This window comes from Betta splendens, chromosome 3, assembly GCF_900634795.4.
Source record: "Betta splendens chromosome 3, fBetSpl5.4, whole genome shotgun sequence".
In the NCBI taxonomy this organism is placed as follows: Eukaryota; Metazoa; Chordata; class Actinopteri; order Anabantiformes; family Osphronemidae; genus Betta; species Betta splendens.
The window spans coordinates 12258619-12276052 of record NC_040883.2 but is presented as its reverse complement, the minus strand read 5'-3'; the positions used below and the strand labels follow the sequence as shown (position 1 = coordinate 12276052).

The 17434-nt window shown below is 45.9% G+C and overlaps 2 protein-coding genes and 1 long non-coding RNA gene across 5 annotated transcripts; 1 reads left to right on the top strand and 2 right to left on the bottom strand.

The window, feature by feature from the left end:
• Positions 1-8616: 8616 nt before the first annotated feature.
• Positions 8617-9859, bottom strand: mis12 (MIS12 kinetochore complex component). Its single transcript, XM_029144788.3, has 2 exons — positions 9333-9859; positions 8617-9066 (listed from the first exon to the last, which is right to left on the bottom strand). The coding sequence occupies exons 1-2, from the start codon at positions 9750-9752 to the stop codon at positions 8797-8799; spliced, it is 690 nt and encodes a 229-aa protein (XP_029000621.1). The 5' UTR covers positions 9753-9859; the 3' UTR covers positions 8617-8796.
• A 170-nt stretch (positions 9860-10029) lies between these two features.
• ppm1g (protein phosphatase, Mg2+/Mn2+ dependent, 1G) lies at positions 10030-15545 on the top strand. 3 transcript variants are annotated; one of them, XM_029144781.3, is made up of 14 exons: positions 10030-10186; positions 10454-10590; positions 10944-11013; positions 11294-11379; positions 11615-11744; positions 11891-11975; positions 12073-12260; positions 12378-12568; positions 12658-12795; positions 12882-12984; positions 13110-13241; positions 13430-13559; positions 13660-13759; positions 13937-15545. In XM_029144781.3, exons 2-14 carry the CDS (start codon positions 10480-10482, stop codon positions 14135-14137), a joined length of 1665 nt encoding a protein of 554 aa, XP_029000614.1. In that variant the 5' UTR covers positions 10030-10186; positions 10454-10479; the 3' UTR covers positions 14138-15545. The 3 variants fall into 3 exon arrangements, with proteins under 3 accessions (XP_029000614.1, XP_029000616.1, XP_029000615.1); XM_029144783.3 differs by having other exon boundaries at positions 10032-10190; positions 12381-12568; XM_029144782.3 differs by having other exon boundaries at positions 10032-10190.
• Positions 14354-17282, bottom strand: LOC129603921 (uncharacterized). The gene is made up of 2 exons (XR_008694304.1): positions 15867-17282; positions 14354-15781 (listed from the first exon to the last, which is right to left on the bottom strand). It is a non-coding gene; the product is annotated as an uncharacterized LOC129603921 (long non-coding RNA).
• Positions 17283-17434: the final 152 nt, after the last annotated feature.

Below are 17434 nucleotides of genomic sequence, written 5' to 3'. Positions count from 1 at the left end.
TGCGCTGCTCTCCTCTGAATGTTTGCGTGTTGGTCTGTTCAGTCTGCGTGAAGCAGAAGAGAGAGAGAGAGAGAGAGAGAGAGAGAGAGAGAGAGAGAGAGAGAGAAGCAAGAGGGGAGAAAAAAGCTCGCTCTTGGTTGATGACCCTTCTTTTGTCCAAGCGCTGGTCACCTGTCATGCCCACGCACGCACACACACACACACACACACACACACACACACACACACACACACACACACACACACACACACACACACACTTGTACAACTATCCTTGTGAGGACACTCTGGCTCCCTAACCTGACCCGTATCGTTCACGCTGCATGCAACACAATAACTCACATAGCAACACTAATTAATACTTAAGGAAAAGTATTTGTCTACAAAAATACTAATTAGGTACTTTCAAAGTGGGATGTTTGACCTACAACCTAAGATTAACCTTATATATGGATAGAGGTTTATCAGTCAGTATTGAGATGTGCCCATGACTTTAAGGGGCTTCCTGATGTTTATTAGTATGTCCATATAATGAGCATACGTGGCCTCTGAAGGTAAAAGCAGCAGCATCGCGATGTCACATGAGCTGAAACTGATTCACTTTGCTGGTTTGTCTGTGTGTGTTGGGATGTTAAGCTCTGTGGGATTTTTCTGATGAATAAAGTTTGTGAGAACTGATAGAAGCAGCTGAAGGGACCTGCTCTTTGCCTTTTGTTCTAGGCGGATGCTCCATAAATAAATCAGTGGCTTCTCCCCTCCACCGTCCGGCTTCGCAGCAGTGACTCGCTGACCGTCCACGTCGCTCCTCGACGCCCTTTATTAGCGTCGCAATTCGTGGCCTCGCACCCAAACGACATCCCTGAGCGGTGATTCTGTGATTTTTTTGGGGGGCTAAATCTTGTGGGAAAACAGAGATTTCTCTCTCGGCCTTTATCCATTGTTGAGTTTGAACAAACGGAGTGACCACAGCAGCCTGAGTCACACAATGACAGACAGCTTATTCAGCTACTTCATCTGTCGCAGCTCCCCAGGGACCAGGCTCTGATCTTTTCCCAGAGCTCCATCTCTCTCTTTCACCTACTCCTTCTCTGATTGTGTCCTTGTTCTGACTCTGTTAATATCTGCAGATCATGACTCTATTAAATGCAATAATAAAACACATTGTATTGATATATCATTGTGGTCTGAATCTGGATCAATTAACCACATTTCTAATTCCTCTCTAAGGCTGCATTTTGTTTTTAGCTTATTTATTGTCACTTCTCCCTGGGGGTTAAAGAGGTTGTAAAGACTAAGGAGTCATTCCTTCAGAGGCACCAGCTCCCATCAGCGCCTTCTGGTCATTACTGGTGCATCGTGGGAACAGCTTGGTGAGGACAATGATTGGCTACAAACAATAAAGCTGGAGGGCAACACAAAGGACACGCCCACTGCATGATGGGAAAGAGCAGAGGAGGAAGCAGATGTTGTCACAGAGGACACACAGGAGGGGAGAGGGAGACAGCAGATGTCTCTCTATCCATCTCCGGCTCTGATGGGCTCGTTTTGTGCTTAGCAACAGGTGAGAGGAGACAACGGCTTTACCTGCCAGGGTTAAACGCCGTCACAGCACGAGCGTTTCTGTCTCGCAGCCACAGCGTTTTTACTCTGAATTTACAGGATGTCAAAACCCAGAGTGAGAACTCTGAATGTAAACTCAGCTCCTACTACGACTGTTACTGCTGAACCACAAAGCTCCTAAACCTCTACCATCACGAACAAAACTATATCCAGTATTTGTACATACATGACATACTACTCTGTACTACACACTACTACGGGACATAATGGATGCAATGTACAAATGGAGGAGGAGGACGTCACTAACAGATCGAACAGAATGTCACAGCATGCAACTGTAAAACCTGGTGTTTCCCACATACGCTGTGTGTGAGAACAACGCACATCCTGCAAAAGAGTTGCAACACGACCAACTACAAGAGTAAAATCCACAACAACCACAATAAAATACTCATAACGTGTTCTGTAAATGGCCCTTTCCTTGATTAAACCACTTAATTCCTTGTGACTGAGGTCAAAACTGGTTTCACATTAAAGGTGGTTTCAGACAACTACAAATACTTCATTGAATACTTTGATAAATTTATCCCTGGTGCCGTTTCAAGCCCATGTTTTCCGTCTAAACGTCTTCTCGGCCTCTTTTTACGTTTTCCTTTTGTCTTCCTGCGATGCACTAAACCTACACTGTGTGTGTTAATTAAATTCAGGGTCAGAATAAAGCTGCACTTCCCCACATTGGGCTAATTCTCTCTGTCTGCGACACAGTTTGCTGCTTGGCCTTTACAAACCACTCACATTTACACAACGTTGTCAGTTCATGGGAATACACCGCGCTGCTCAATGTCTCCATTCATGACGGCCAGACAAATTAGACGACGCATTCACACAAAGCCAGTTGCTAATTCATCCCACGGAGACAAAAACATACGAACAGCTGATAGGAACAAATCTCCGTGCGTTTACTGTCGCTGACGACGGGACATCGGTCGGTGCTTAACGTGAAAAGCAATTGAGACATCACTGGGTTGCCAGATTTGATGGACAAAAAAAAATGCTGGTCGCCAGGTCTGATCTGCCGAGACGCCAGGTGTGGTGGAGCACGCTCTGGGATGTGTCTTAGATTAGATGCCGGGCGTGTGTATGGTCTTTGTTTTCATCTGTGTGGTGTGTATGTGTGGGAATGGACCCTGGTCTGACTTGTTGATTAATGGCCAGTGTGTGTATGTGTGAAAACGCTCCCGGTCCTGTTTCCATGCTAATGAGTAGCAGCAGATGGGAGAGAGAGAGAGAGAGAGAGCGAGAGAGAGAGAGAGGTTGGAGCAACAATGAACAAACACAGCAGCAGCTGAACAACTGAAAAAAGACTCAGACATTCCTGTACAGCGAGTGTTTCCTCTAACGCAAATATTATGATGTCGCTTGTAGGATTTAAACATCAATTACAGTGTCTGTCTGGAACGACTCCGTCTACGCCGGCCTTCAGCGCCTCCACGGAGCCTCACATCACTGCAGCGTCCACTTTGTCAGGTCGAGTCCAACAGCACGCGGCGATGACTCAGCGTTGGGCCCGATTCTGAAAGTTCGGCCCCGCGACACGTTTGAGCTGCTGGATGCTTTCGTTGACTTCCCGCCCTCATCGCTGTGCAGCAGAGACGCTGGGACGTGTTTCTGGTGTGTCACAGGCCCACAGCGCTCACGCCACAGGAAGCTGTGCCCGCTTCCTGCCAGTAACGCTTTATTTTTCCTTTCTTACTTTCCTCATCCTCATTCTTTCTCTTCACTTTACTACACTTTGTACTTCCCTTACATTGTTTTGCTCTTTGGATGTTGACTTAACCATTTTTCTCTCCTAGGAACCAGGGACCATCATTCTGGATGCAGACACACTGTGACAAGACTTCTTCACCTACAAACCACTAGAAGAAACACTCAAAACTTGCTTGAGTAAAAGTGTAATACAACATCTTAAGAAATAGGCAGAGTTTTGTAAAATACTGCATCTCTTCCTAGATTTCCTCTAAGTGGTAACGAATCTCACGCAGACATTGCTACTGGGTCTACTCACCGTAATCTGATGCCTATTGTTGTCTGAAAACTATTAAAAACACATCAGTAATTTGCCGGGTGACACGATTCTTTGCCATTGACTTTCACCCACAGGAGGTCTGAGAACAGACGTCACCTTTTGGAACCTCAGAGTTCTTCTATCAGGACGTCAGCTGCACATGTCGGTGTTAATGAAGGTAATCATGCTTCGTGTGCCCAGTAGACAAGATGAGCCGTAGTAACAACCTCACATCACCTCCCTGGTGTTTCTGGTGAGTCTCTCATACTGTGAGACTGGTTTACTTTTGCTCCTCATTATCCACGGACGCCTGACATGAGCGATGAGTGGCCTGCGCAGGAGACGACGTCTGATAAGGGGACCCCTGATTCTAAAGAAAACAAATTACACAACGTACACAATGTGAGCGATAAGTCAGAGGCACGGCCACGAAACGCGCAAGAGAAGAGAAAGTCCCGAGGAATGCTCTTAGTGCCGCTGCAATATCTCCGAACAGGAAACGGATTCCCAGAGACAGGAAGTGAGTTCGTGGAGAGGGGAAGCGTTCGCCAGCATCCGCCCTCTGTCTGCTGGACGGGGAAGGAAGGAGCGGAGGAGGAGGGGAGCGGGAGGCGGAGGGATCCACGCGGTCGTTTCAGAGAACGCGAGCGAGTGAGCGGAACGGAGGTCGAGCCAGACGACGGGCCGGGGTCATATTTGATCTGTGATCTCATTTCTCCCACACTTCGCCTCACAACAGGTTCACGGCCAGCGCTGCGTAACCACTGATCCGCAGCAAACATCGTTCACTTGATGTCCATGCAGACGCCTGCATAACGTGCAGAGAGCATGAGGTCCAACGAGGAAGGTCTGGGTCAGCAGGTGACGTCTGATGCCGTCACATGACATTGACCCCGTGTATACAAAGAGGAAGAGAGGACGCAGGGTGTGGCACCTCTGACCTCAGGCCTGTCTGACGGCACAGACCGGGCTCAGAACGGTCCGGCTACGGCGCCGCTCTCGCACTGGACCGCCAGCGCTAGAGGACAGTTGCTGCACGGCTCAACGTTTGCTCCTCGCTCTTAAAAAGCCCCGAGCGGTGGCTGGAGGGCAAAGGTCATGAGCCGGCCGTCTGTGTGTACGTACATGTGTCTTGTTAAGTGACTGAGGAACTCGAGGCTCGTCACCAGCGTGTCATTCGTCACCTCGCTGGACCCGCACACGACTGAAGAGCGCGAGGAGGAACAAACTGAAACTTGAATTTGACACGGTGGGACGCGACAGCAGCTCCGTGGAGGCATGCCCTACGTTTAATGTAGAGTGTGTGTGTGTGTGTGTGCGCGGGTGGGGGGGCGATGGCACTGGACGGACAGATGGCCCTTTGTGACTCCTGACACCTGCCAGCTGCCTCCCTGCTCCTCTTCACCTCGCTCCTTTGTTCCCTTCTCCCCTCACCTCTTCGTCCTCCTGCTCTTAGCTGCTTTGTCCTTCCTACCTTTTCATCCTTCACTTTTAGCCGTTATCCACTGAAAGCGCATTCAGATGGTCACACAGTGGAACGAGTGAAGCGAGGTGCGCTGCATTCTGGACATCTGGGGGCGTAAAGGACGAAAGGCTCTGGGGTTGACGTGTGATGCAGCGATGCAGGGGTTAGCTTGAAAAAACAAAAAACAAAAAAAAAAACAACCTCTGAGCGACGGGCCGGTCAGAGAGAGGAGAGGCTCTGACGCTGTGTTTGGTTTCTCTCCCGGTTGAGTGACTTTCAACTCACTTTCACAGGCGGAGAAAACAACAACGTCTGCTGCTCTCACATTTCTGCTCTGCCCGTGTGTGTGGGACTCGGGGAGGACAGCTGGCCGGCTGAGAGGGAGCGCACGCCTGCATGCGTCTGTGTAGGTATCTGGGTTTACGTGTGCGCGATCCAAGAGGTCAGAGGTCAAGCTGTAGTTCACCGAGGGGCCACTCCCAAAGGGAAGGGAGGGGAGCAACAGCTGTCCATCTGCTGCGTTCAGTCACACTGAGGGACACGATGCAGGTAGCAGACAGGTACACGGGCGAAGAACCAGACCCGCATGCTAGAAATGCTCCTCGAGCAGAAAAATGGCCGAACGCCTGCATCTGTTGCATGAAGGTCAGTGGTTCTGCAGAAAGGAACAGTAGGTGGAAATGCATCATTTTAGAGCTACTTGTTCTCAGCAATAGGATTACAGTTAGGATAACTTAAAAATTGTTGTTTTCAAGCGTGAAAAGCATTTTCATGACTTCAACATATTCTCGGTGTCACAGCCGTTTAGGACAGCAGCGCGAAAGCTAGAAGCCTTTCTCACCTCCCTTCAACACAAACACTTCCACTATTCCAACAGACCCACTGACACGTATCTGGCCAGACACACACGCTCGGTGTGTGCAGCCGGCTGACAGCTGCGTCCAGCTGCGGACATCTTTTATGCGAGGTTTCAAGCAGAACGGCAGAGGAGAACTGTGTTCAGTGACACTAAGTCGCATGATGACCAAGATGAAGGTGCACGTCCTGAAAACGACCTCTCTCCACATGCTGCGGCCCTTGATCAGCCGCAGACATGCAGTGTGTAAATGGGGCAAGTATCACACTCTCACTGGATCTGCAGGAGCGCTGTTTTCGGCCTTGTTCTTGTGATAAAAAGCAGGACGTATTCAGAGTTCACCATCAAGAAGCCTTCAATTAAAAACAGATCTGTCATGAAACCGCCAGTGCTTCTGGATTATGTTGCCAAGCCACTAGAAAAATAAGAAATAATATGTTTGCCTCATTGTTCTCTTTCAGGAGAAACTTCTGCTTTAGGCCTTTTGGCCGTGCTAATAATGAACGCACACACACAAACAGACAGAATGGCTGCTTCTCACACCTCCCCATCTGGACTGATCGTTTCGCAAGTCAACCACAACAAGCAGATGGGACGGACACACACACACACACACACACACACACACACACACACTGCTGGAACAAATGTTGGCTGTTTACACTGGACCTGATGTTAGTGTTGCTGGTGTTGATGATGTACTTTCTCTCAGTTCCCAGCATTATTGTTGTTGTTGGGGCTGTAAACCTGACATCAGTGTTACGAATCACAGGTTTCGCTTTGACCACAGCCTCGGTAGATGAAGGCCTGTAGGACGATTGGGTTTCAAAGCTCAGTTCAGGAGTTTGTTAGTACAGTCATGTTAATCCATGACTGAGTCTTTTAATTGTAAATGGTAAGAAAAAAAAAGGAAATTAGTTGCTTGTAATTAGCTTGTAATTTGTAAACAAACATGGCAGGCAGAATTCAATGTAATACAGCTGGACAGGACTGATGGAGATTGGGTGCCTAGTTTATTTCCTTCTCTAGTGTCCAACAGGTTGCTGAGGATCAGACAATGTTTTACCATGTTCTGATGTATAGCAGAGCCTTCGGTTCACCTTCTTACAATTATTTAACTAATTTTACTTAGTGATGAAGTAGAACAAGGCTCATTTTCATTGGACTCCTGCTATATAAACAACTCCCGCGGGGGCTTAGATTCCTGATCATGTACACATTCTAAAACAGATTTAATTTCAGCTAGTGTTTGTTCTTCTTGTGATTCTGCCAGAGATGCCTGGTAGCATGTGTATTATAATGTTTCCATGGAGGCAAATCAGTATCAAACTGAATGGTCTTAAGCCAACCTCCTCAGAGTGAAGAAGCCACCTGGGTTGGTGGTGAAATGGTTCTGCTAAAAAAAGAAATTCAGATGACATGACTCAACCTTCATACAGTTTCACTTGGATGACTGGGAATTTCCACCAGCATACTATCAAAAAGGTGCATTTTGAAACTGTAAGCTGGGATGAAGAGGTGAGACATAAATGTTCCAAGTCATGAACCAGGGAAAGTTCACACTTCATTTCTAATATAAACAAAAATATTTCTTTAGCAAGATAACAGATAGAAAAAAAGAATATTGCACATGACAAATAACAGTTTGAGAAATATCAAAGCATACTTTTGTAACTCTTTGCGGCGCTTTAGCATTTTTAGGTGTACTATAAAAACTAATTTAAATAATAACAGCATTGCAATCAACATTACGTTTTTGGCCATCACAGTACCCATTTCGTATTTGTTAAACATCTTGGTTTTATTCAACTGTGATGTCCACATGTGGATGCAGTGGACTGCGTTATCTTTGCAGACAGCGCCCTCTGCTGCAGCTGCTCAGGAGACAGACAATTTCACCAACAAGCAAACATGAAATAAAACATAAAAACGTAAAGGGAGGTGATGACCTGCAGTTAAGATGATCTTTTAAAACACGCTTGATTTAATGCAAAACCTGTTGTCAACCTAGTGTAGAGAAGTGAAGTTAGGGGAAAAAGTGAATAAATAAGAACTTACACAGAAATGTGTATATTTTATTGGTAATGAAGACTTATAAGAAGGGACCCCAGGGCCGTCAGACACAAGATACATGTATGCACAGACATAAAGCAGAGGTCACAAGAACATGAAGGTGACTTTCTACCAAAACGACTACAGTGATATCAAGTTAAACACCTTCATGACCTCAGGAAGGAGACCTATCTCTTGGCACCAAGAGGAGAATTGCTTGCATGTTATAAAGTGCATGAATCTGTGGATGATTTGTACAGCAAACAAAACGTTTTTAAAACAAATGAGATGTACAAGTCAATGAAAGCATGCTTGTTGTTGTTGTTGTTAACAATGTTGTGTTGTTGAAAATAAGTCGAACATTCTATCTTTATGATCATCGATCTGATCTTATAGTAAAAAATACAGGTCTGCCTTTAAAAACTTAGGCTATGTTTGAATTTTTGCATTGAAGCAGGTCAGCTAGCATGTGTCAGGGAAGTGGAGTATTTTGAAGATGTGTGCATACCCAGAACATCACTTATTAAGCGAGGAAGGAGGAGGCTGTCTGCATCAGTGCTATGTCTCATGTTCCAAAATTATAGGTGTATTTAAAAAAAGGGACCATTATGAAAGACATTTATTATAGCACATTTTGTGGTGTTTAATTGTGTTTCTCATCAAGAGTTAATACCAGCAGCCAACAATGACTGTTCAACCTGACAAAACCATGTGTCTTATATCCATCACATATGGATCACAACAATTAAGGTTTTTAAGGAATGTCTCTAAACAAATCTAAACAAATCTTAGTCCAGTTCAGCGAGGGGCTTTTTTGCAGACCCCCCCAATGACCCCCTGCAGTTTCTTTACCGAATCCATCAACAGTCGGAAACTTTCATGGAAGTTGCCGTTACCTTCCTTCATCCAGGCGGCCTGCAGCTCTCTGGTCCACGCCAGGATCCCGTCCAGCTGCTTCTGCGCCTCCGTCTGCTCGTCCAGCTCTGCTAGCAGGGCCCGTCGAGCACAGACCTCCGCTTCGTAGGCTGCCTGGAGATCTGTGATTGAGGACTCCAGCTTCTGGACCTCCTGGACGGGGCAGAACCACAGCCAGGTTACATACAGAGATACAGAGACAGTACATCAGTTCAGCGGTTTCAAAAACAGCTGTTAACCACCTGCCTGTGGTTGATTGATATTATCCTTCCATATGAATAGTGTAGAAACTAGAAATAGAACCTCGTATATGAAAATCAACAGTTTATCCAGCTAATAAACTGAGTCTGACAAAAACATGGACTGAGCGAGACAACGACATCAGTTTAACTGGTGGCACCAAGAACCATAACACTCGCCTGCGCGTCTTGGGCGTTGCTGCTGTGGCACTGGTCCTCGGGCAGCAGGACGTTAGGCGGCACCGACAGGCACCGGTCGACCAGCAGCGCTTCCATCCGCTCCGACTGCTGCTTGAAGCGCTTGCCGAGGTACTGCTGCAGTTTCTGGCTACACTCCCTGGCCTTGGCCCGGAGCTGCTCCTCGGCCGCGTCCGACTCGCCTTTGCTCAGCTGCCGGACGCACACCTTCTCCACCACGGGCAAAATGTCGAACAGACAGTCCTGGAAGGCGCTGCGGACCCGCTGCATGCAGGTCTGCGGCGTGAATCCGAAAAACTGAGCCTCGTAGAGTTTTAAAGTCGACGGAGAGAGACCATCCGTCTCTTCGTCGATTTCTTCGTGGACCTCCATCTCCGTCTCTTCCCGGGTTTCCCGCGCCATGTCGAATAACTGACGTTGGGCTTTATTCTTCTTCCTCTACGACTATATGGCGACAAGCGAAGAAGACAGTGTATGCCGCCACCTATTGTCTCGGAGTGTAGTTATCATGAATTTATATTCAATTACAAATTTTCCACAGGTCGTTAATCAAGTTTATCTGCCCGCTTGTACCGTCTGTATTCTCTAATTAAAAAGTTAAAAAAAAGGATTTCCTCAAAAAAAATTAAACATTTGCGACATTATGACGTAGGATATAGGGTCGTACACGCCCCCGTGTTCTGAGGAAATGCGCTTGCGCGGGAGCTAACTTCCTCCACGGCTGCTGCTTCTCTTCGTTCTGTGTTGATTGCGGCTTTCCTTTCCACACGTGTAATCATTCCTCTATGTGAATCTCGAACTGTGGGGCTCGTTTAAGTTCATCCTCCGCCGTCAGAGTAGGTAAATTACCCGCCGGCGGCGAGTGTTTGTTACAAACGCGTAGCTGCTAGCATGTTGGGGGCAGAGGTTACGACTGGAAGTTTAGCCGGGTTTGCTGCTATTAGCACAGGGATGTTAGCTAGCTGATTCGTCTTACTTTTTGTTGTGGTGTTGCTAACGCTAGCTAGCTAGCAGCCATCCGTAACTAATACGAGCTGGTGACACAAACGTGTGTGTTCTTGTTTTTGTTAAGCTAATGTGTTTTGTGTTTACTTCCCTTGTAGGTGTAAAGCCATAAAAAACGAGAACTATGGGGGCTTATCTTTCGCAACCGAACACAACCAAGACCTCCGCTGATGGCGGCAACAGCAGCATAAGCTATGGTTTCTCTGCCATGCAGGGCTGGCGTGTCTCTATGGAGGTAAGCCAAAAAATGAATGAGTGGATCAAAGACACCCACTTTTCCGCTCAGCGTAATTCGGTCTTTAGCGAGATAAAGGGTGTTTGGATCCCCAGCAACGTTTTAGAGTTTTTTAGATCACACTTAATTGACTGTTTGACTTTTTCCTAAGTAAATTAAAATTACCTAATAATCTTTTAGACATTGGCTACAATGCAACAGCTCTCGAGTGATTAACATTTGTTAATGTCTACAGGTTCACATTAAGGCTCATCAACAACACAGTTAAATAACAACAATAATAATAACAGTAATATTGTAGTAATAACTTTTTTATGTTGCCTTTTTTAATGTTAAACCTCTTTGTGTCACAGGATGCTCACAACTGTGTACCAGAGTTTGACGAGGAGACAGCCATGTTTGCTGTGTATGATGGACATGGAGGTAAAACACACTGTACACTGTTTTTTGTTGTATTGTAGTATGTTTTGTCATTTACTCTGCTTAATATTACTGAGTATGTGTGGCTTAGCCAAATATCAGGAAGCCTCTGTGTGTCTGTATAATCACTCATAGTTTATTAAAACAAGTTCATTCACCCATCATCTCAACCTCTTATCTAGGTTCACAGACATCTTTGGATCACAGCAGACCCATTTTTTGAAATAATTTATGTTTCTTTGTTATTGTCTAAGAGGAAATATGACTTGATATTCTTATCTAGGTGAAGAAGTTGCTCTCTACTGTTCAAAGTATCTTCCTGAAATCATCAAGGAGCAGAAGACATACAAAGATGGCAAATTGCAAAAGGTGAGGAGCATAGGAAGTATCATTTTTATACAGGTGTGACATAGCAGAGGCTTTCATGATCAGATGTTGACTGCTTCACTCAAGTAGTTGGGCCCCATTGGAGGAAATGTATTATGATGGTGGGCTTGCCCCCGTATCATTAACACCTTCACAACCTGCCGGCCAGACAGGAATCTAGTTAGTTTTTAATTTGATACTATACTGTTTAAGTTTTACACACCTACATTGTTTCTAGGCTCTGGAGGATGCTTTTTTGGCCATCGACGGTAGAATTACAACAGAAGAAGTTATCAAGGAGCTTGTCCAAATCGCCGGACGTCCCATAGAGGAGCCACCTGCAGAAAAGGTGGCAGAAGAGGATGATTGTAAGTTCATGAATTAATTTATATAGTTAGTAATGTTAAATGTTGTTGTTAAGGAACATGATCCGTATCCAGAAGAAAGTTTTTATTAAATACTAATAAAATGGATATCAACTTTGAGTGACTCTATGTTTCTGTCCTCATCATAGTGGACACAGAAGAGGCAGCTTTGCTTCATGAGGAGGCCACCATGACCATAGAAGAGCTGCTGGTACGATACGGACACGCCCTCAGGTATGCCTGCAAACATGTTTCATAATTTATTCTCTGTCAGTGATTAACATTGTCAAATGTTTTTAATGATAGCATTTTTATCAATGATTGTTTCTAGTGCTGCCAAAAAGGCATCCAGCTCACATCCTGAGCCTTCAACAGACAAAGGGGAAGGCGAGAAGAAAGAGGAGCTGAATGGAGAGGTGGAAGACGAGGCTAATGGGAAGGTGAAGGAAGGCGAAGGTGCAGCATGCAGCTCAAAGTTGCGAACCTGTCGGGCAGGAGGAGGTGAAGGCAGCAGCAAAGGTAGAAGTGTTAAATGTTTTGTGAAACAGACCGTGCAAGTTGCTAAATTCTTGTTCTCTCATTTTGTTTCCCCATTTTTACCTATCTTCTCACATTGACCTTGTTTCTTTTTGACAGCAGGCAACACCGTCAATACAGAAAGTGCCAATGGTGAGGAAAAAGCTGGTAAAGCAGAAGGAGATGCTGGTCCTTCCTGCTCCTCTTTGCGCTCTTCGGGTGCAAGAGATTCAAAGTCAAAATTCTTTGATGACAGTGAGGAATCTGAGGAAGGAGAGGAGGAGGAGGAAGAGGAGGGCAGTGATGAAGAGGTGAGAGCAGGACACCTGAATAGATTTAGCTATGAAAGCTCACTCTTTGAGAAAAGCGCTGAGATAATTATAATTGTCATTATTTTTAGGATGTTAGTGAAGAGGAAGAGGGTGACAGCAGTGAGTTGGATGATGAAGAGGATACAGAAGAGGGAGAGGAAGATTCAGAGGAAGAGGAGGAGGAGGAGGAAGAAATGTGTCTACCTGGAATGGATGGCAAGGAGGAGGTGTGTAGAATGGGAACAGAAGCATCTTCACTTTCATGTACAATGTGGTGTTATGGTTTTAGCATTGGTTTCTTGTGCATTTGCAGCCTGGCTCAGACAGTGGCACCACGGCCGTTGTGGCTCTGATCCGAGGAAAGCAGTTGATTGTGGCCAATGCTGGAGACTCGCGCTGCGTGGTCTCTGAGCGAGGTGAGTCAGACATTTAGTTCCAGTTTAATACTTGGAAAAATGTTGTACAAGACAGATACATGCTCCTGCTGTTAGCAAAGTGTTTCTATATTAAAATTTGATCTGGCCCTCCTGTGGTTTTGTAGGCAAAGCTGTTGACATGTCGTACGACCACAAGCCAGAGGATGAGGTGGAACTGGCTCGTATCAAAAACGCTGGAGGAAAAGTGACTATGGATGGACGTGTCAACGGTGGACTGAACTTGTCCAGAGCAATTGGTACTGTTTGTTTGTTTGTTTGTTTCTTTGAGTGCGTGCATGCAATTTTCACTGAGACATCATCTCAGCTGTAGGTTATGGTCAACGCAGACATTTTCTGCTTTGAGTCAATTGTTCAGATTTACTTTAGTGTGCACAGCTATAGAATAATGAGATTCTCCTAAAAAGCTGTTAATCATGACTCTCAGGTGACCATTTCTATAAGAGGAACAAGGCTTTGCCCCCAGAGGACCAGATGATTTCTGCAATGCCAGACGTCAAGGTTCTGACACTTAACGAGGACCACGACTTCATGGTCATTGCCTGCGATGGCATCTGGTGAGTTACTAAAACCAACTGAATTTAAACACCAAGCGGGTGGCACGTAAATGCGGGAGGTGTCTTGCGTATTAATGACACATGTCTACTGTGTGCACAGGAATGTGTTGAGCAGTCAGGAGGTGGTGGACTTCATCAGTGAGAGGATGAAACCAGATCAGAGCGGCAAAATCAGAGCTCTGTCATCCATAGTGGAAGAGGTGGGAGTTCTTGTTGCACTTTGTTACACCAAATTATGTGTAGTCATAAGTCACTCTTGAGAAACCATTTTCATTTCAAGCATCAAAATAGTGTTTTCATTGTGGACAGAGTTGCTGCACTGCCTTACTTGTCTGGTTTGTAAGTTTAATTTCACATCCCTTGTGTCCCTCTGACAGCTGCTGGACCACTGTTTGGCCCCCAATACATCTGGCGACGGGACAGGGTGTGATAACATGACCTGTGTCATTGTCACCCTTCGGCCACACCTGGCTGCTGTACAGTCTGAGGACACAAAGAAGAGGAAGCAGCAGGACGACGCAGAAGGAGCCGAGCTGGAGGAGAATGGAAACAACAGCAAAAAGCCTAAAAGTGACTAAAGGAGAAAAGACCCCAGAGGGAGCAGCTGACCCCAGGCCACCCCAAAAACACCAGAGACTCATTCTGTTCAATATTAATTCTTTACCTCACAAACTCCAGTTCACCCTGAGACAGAAGTCACTAATGCTATAAGTCTGCTCAAAGATCAGTGAAACTAAGATCAGTTTAGCTTTTGTTTCTGTTTTAGACGGATTCTCACTCTAACACCCCTCACGTTTTGTTTTTTTTTGTTCTAGTTAAAAATTTGAAAAAATGTCAACGTTTAGAACTCCTTGCTGCTCACTGACATATAAATACCTACATCCTTTTACATGTATTTATAACCAGAACGAGCCAGCCTTCACCTTCACACATTTGCAGTGCAGTTGTTGGAAACATTTGGAGACTGTTAGAATTTGAAGGTTTATGTAGTGACCAACATCTGCTTGCATTTGCTGTTCCAGTGTGACGTGTGTTTCCATTGCAGTTTCATGATTTAAATACTGTTATTAGATTAATCAAACAGAGAGCGATCTCAAGAATGGCAACATTTTGAATGTAGAACTACTTAATGCATCAAATTGAATATTCAAGCTCAGAGACTGCATGTGTGAATCTAGTGTTTCACTGAATTTGACAGGTTTGATTGCTTTCAGAGGAGCAGCAAAGGGATGATTGAGTATTTGTCCAGGTCCTATTGGTTTTTCGTTACCACCTCTTTCCCACATTTGTTTTGTTTGCACCACGCCCTGAACGGTCCATCATCCTGCTGCCTTCTATATTTTCATTCCTGCTTTTTTTTCCCCTCATGTCACGGAAAAGATGCCACGGTTTTTGGGAGCTTGTGTACTTTCCACCTGTCTCAGACGATCACAGGGAGACGAGCAAAGGGAGGAACGTCTGGCCTGTGTGTGTTTGATGCCCTGGACCAGAGCTCAACACACAGTTTCCAGGTCTCTACCAACTACGCTCCCTCTTTGTCCCTGTTTCAGCTGTAACACCTTTTTAAGACTCGCTCTTGAACATGTGTTTTAAGTAAGAGAGAATGAATTTCCCCTCGAATGCTGATCATTTTCATTTTTGCTGAATTAATTCTCTGGTTTATAAAATCACTTCTGTGAACGCCTGACAACGGCCTGACGCTTGAGTGAAGAGAGGATACACAAAGGAAACTTTGAGTGGAAGTATGAAGACTGTAACTGATTTTCTTTTTTTCCCAAGGCTTCGTTTCAAACCACATTGTGACTACGTTTGTTTCCAGTGTACTATCTCGTCACCATGCCCTTTTTTATGTACATAGTTTTTTCAATACTTGTAATTGAAGAAAATGCTTTTTCTTTGTAATTGTAAGTCAATGTGACATTTTTGGTGGATACTCTTTTTGACACCAGTATGTAAGTACATACAAATACATTTTTTTTAAAATAATGACACAAAGGTTCATGTGTTTCAGTGGTGTCCTGTTCACACATAAGCTTTCAGCTTAGATCAGTTTAAAATATGATCTGATAGTGTGAGCGTCATGTGGCTCCTACAGAACAGTTCAACAACACAGACGTACCTGCAGGGGGCAGCAAAGAGCAGGAGCAGTAACTCCTGACACCTGTATGCCTCACCCTGTCAGCCAACAGCTGGGATGCCCTCGACCTTTAGCAGGAACAGCGCTTAAAAAGAATGAAGGAAGAAACCACATGGAAGTCATGATTTCACAGCCACTGAACAGCTGTGCTGAGCTGACTGAAAACGCACCCCGTAAATCTGAGTGTGCTGTGGCTCGTAGTGCAGTGAAGGAAAACGTGTGTCTGAACAGCCGAGCAGGGGAGGACGGGGTTTCGTTCCCATCAGCCTCGGGGCCTGTCTGTCCTGTCCTTCCATTGGCTGCTGGTCCTCAGTCCTGGCGGCCGCTCTGCTCCCCGAGGATCAGTGTCGCTGCAGAAACAATGGAAAACGAGCGAGGAGGAAACTCGGGCTGTCCTTGAAATCTAAAAATGTCATTGGCGACAGAAACGGACACCACAATGCATGCTGTCTTTAACGAGCAGGATGTGTCTGCAGGGTCGAAACAGCGGCGCATGTGGTACATTATTCGTGACGGGTGTTTATTCTGATGCTAACAGAGAAGAAGCCCAAAGCGTTTACAATCACTATGATGTGTTGTTTTTCTTGGCTGGACTCTGATCCCGAACACGAGGATCAGCGTGACTCACTCACATCACAGCTGCAAAGCAGAGTCAGCAAACCCTGCATTCCTGATCCTGATGTTCACATCTGTGTAGTCGCCCTCTGATCCTCAACACAAAATGAGATCGCTCTACAGACTAGAGCGTCTGTATGAAGGTCAGTTTAATATTTCATGACTGAACTTCACAGCTGAGTTAAAAGTTAGCGAGCAGCTAAAGGGCTCCTGCAGAAAGCTGACACAGGCTGGATTTGCACTGCATTAGCTGTGAAGAATGGGGCTAAATGGCAGCGTGTGGAGCTGAATGGTGGCTCTGTGCTGCAGGCTGCGTGTCTGGGGGGTTGCTTCTGTCTCCGGCCTCTTAAACTTGACTGATGGCTGTGGAGGGGAACCACAGGAGTCAGGCTCGACCCGCCGCTGAACACACAACACAGTGCGTCTGTGCCGGCGGATCCTGCACACGGAGCCAGACCACAATAGGAGGTTGCAGTGAGACGCAGTAGGGACTCGTGAAGAGTCTTTTTCGATCTCCTGCTCCCGGGTTCTAAAAGTGTCCTGACCTCGCTGCCCTCGCTACGTTCAGCTATGTCCCAGCACACGTGCACTGAAGCAGTGCAGCATAAGGTCTGTCACAAGGTACTGCTGGTGAAGGTTGTGAGGTCTCTTCTTGTTTGGGGTCTTGTGGGTGAAGCACTGGAGTTCAGTTCTGGCTTGATTCTCTTTGTTCAGTCATTCTGGCCTTGTTGTATTTAGTCAGATTGAACCTTTGGACTGATGTGATATGGACTCGCTGAAAAGCAAACACGACACACACACACACACACACACACACACACACACACACACATACACACACAGTGCATCTGGAGCTGACAAGCGCGTGCGTCCTGCCTGCGACAGAACAGCTGACTGTGACGTTCTGTGCTTGTTCTGTCTTTATCTGTACTTCATCAGCTTCGCAACCAAAACACCCCCCCCCCCCCCCCCCCCCCCGCTCCCCTCTCTTCTTTTGCTCTTCCTTCCTGCTCTGTCTTCTCATCAGCCTGTCCTCTCGCTTTCCTTCCTCTCTGATCACTTTGTTTAGTCTCCTTCTCTTTCTTCTTGATCTTAAGTCCAACGGGAGTTGCCGGTCGCGGAT

Coding starts and splice junctions, on each gene's coding strand:
- mis12 (XM_029144788.3), bottom strand. CDS start 9,752: ATGGCGCGGGAAACCCGGGAAGAGACGGAGATGGAGGTCCACGAAGAA. Junction 9,067..9,332: donor GCAACGCCCAAGACGCGCAG/GCGAGTGTTATG, acceptor TGCCCCGTCCAG/GAGGTCCAGAAGCTGGAGTC.
- ppm1g (XM_029144781.3), top strand. CDS start 10,480: ATGGGGGCTTATCTTTCGCAACCGAACACAACCAAGACCTCCGCTGAT. Junction 11,745..11,890: donor GGTGGCAGAAGAGGATGATT/GTAAGTTCATGA, acceptor TCCTCATCATAG/TGGACACAGAAGAGGCAGCT. Junction 13,242..13,429: donor GAACTTGTCCAGAGCAATTG/GTACTGTTTGTT, acceptor CATGACTCTCAG/GTGACCATTTCTATAAGAGG.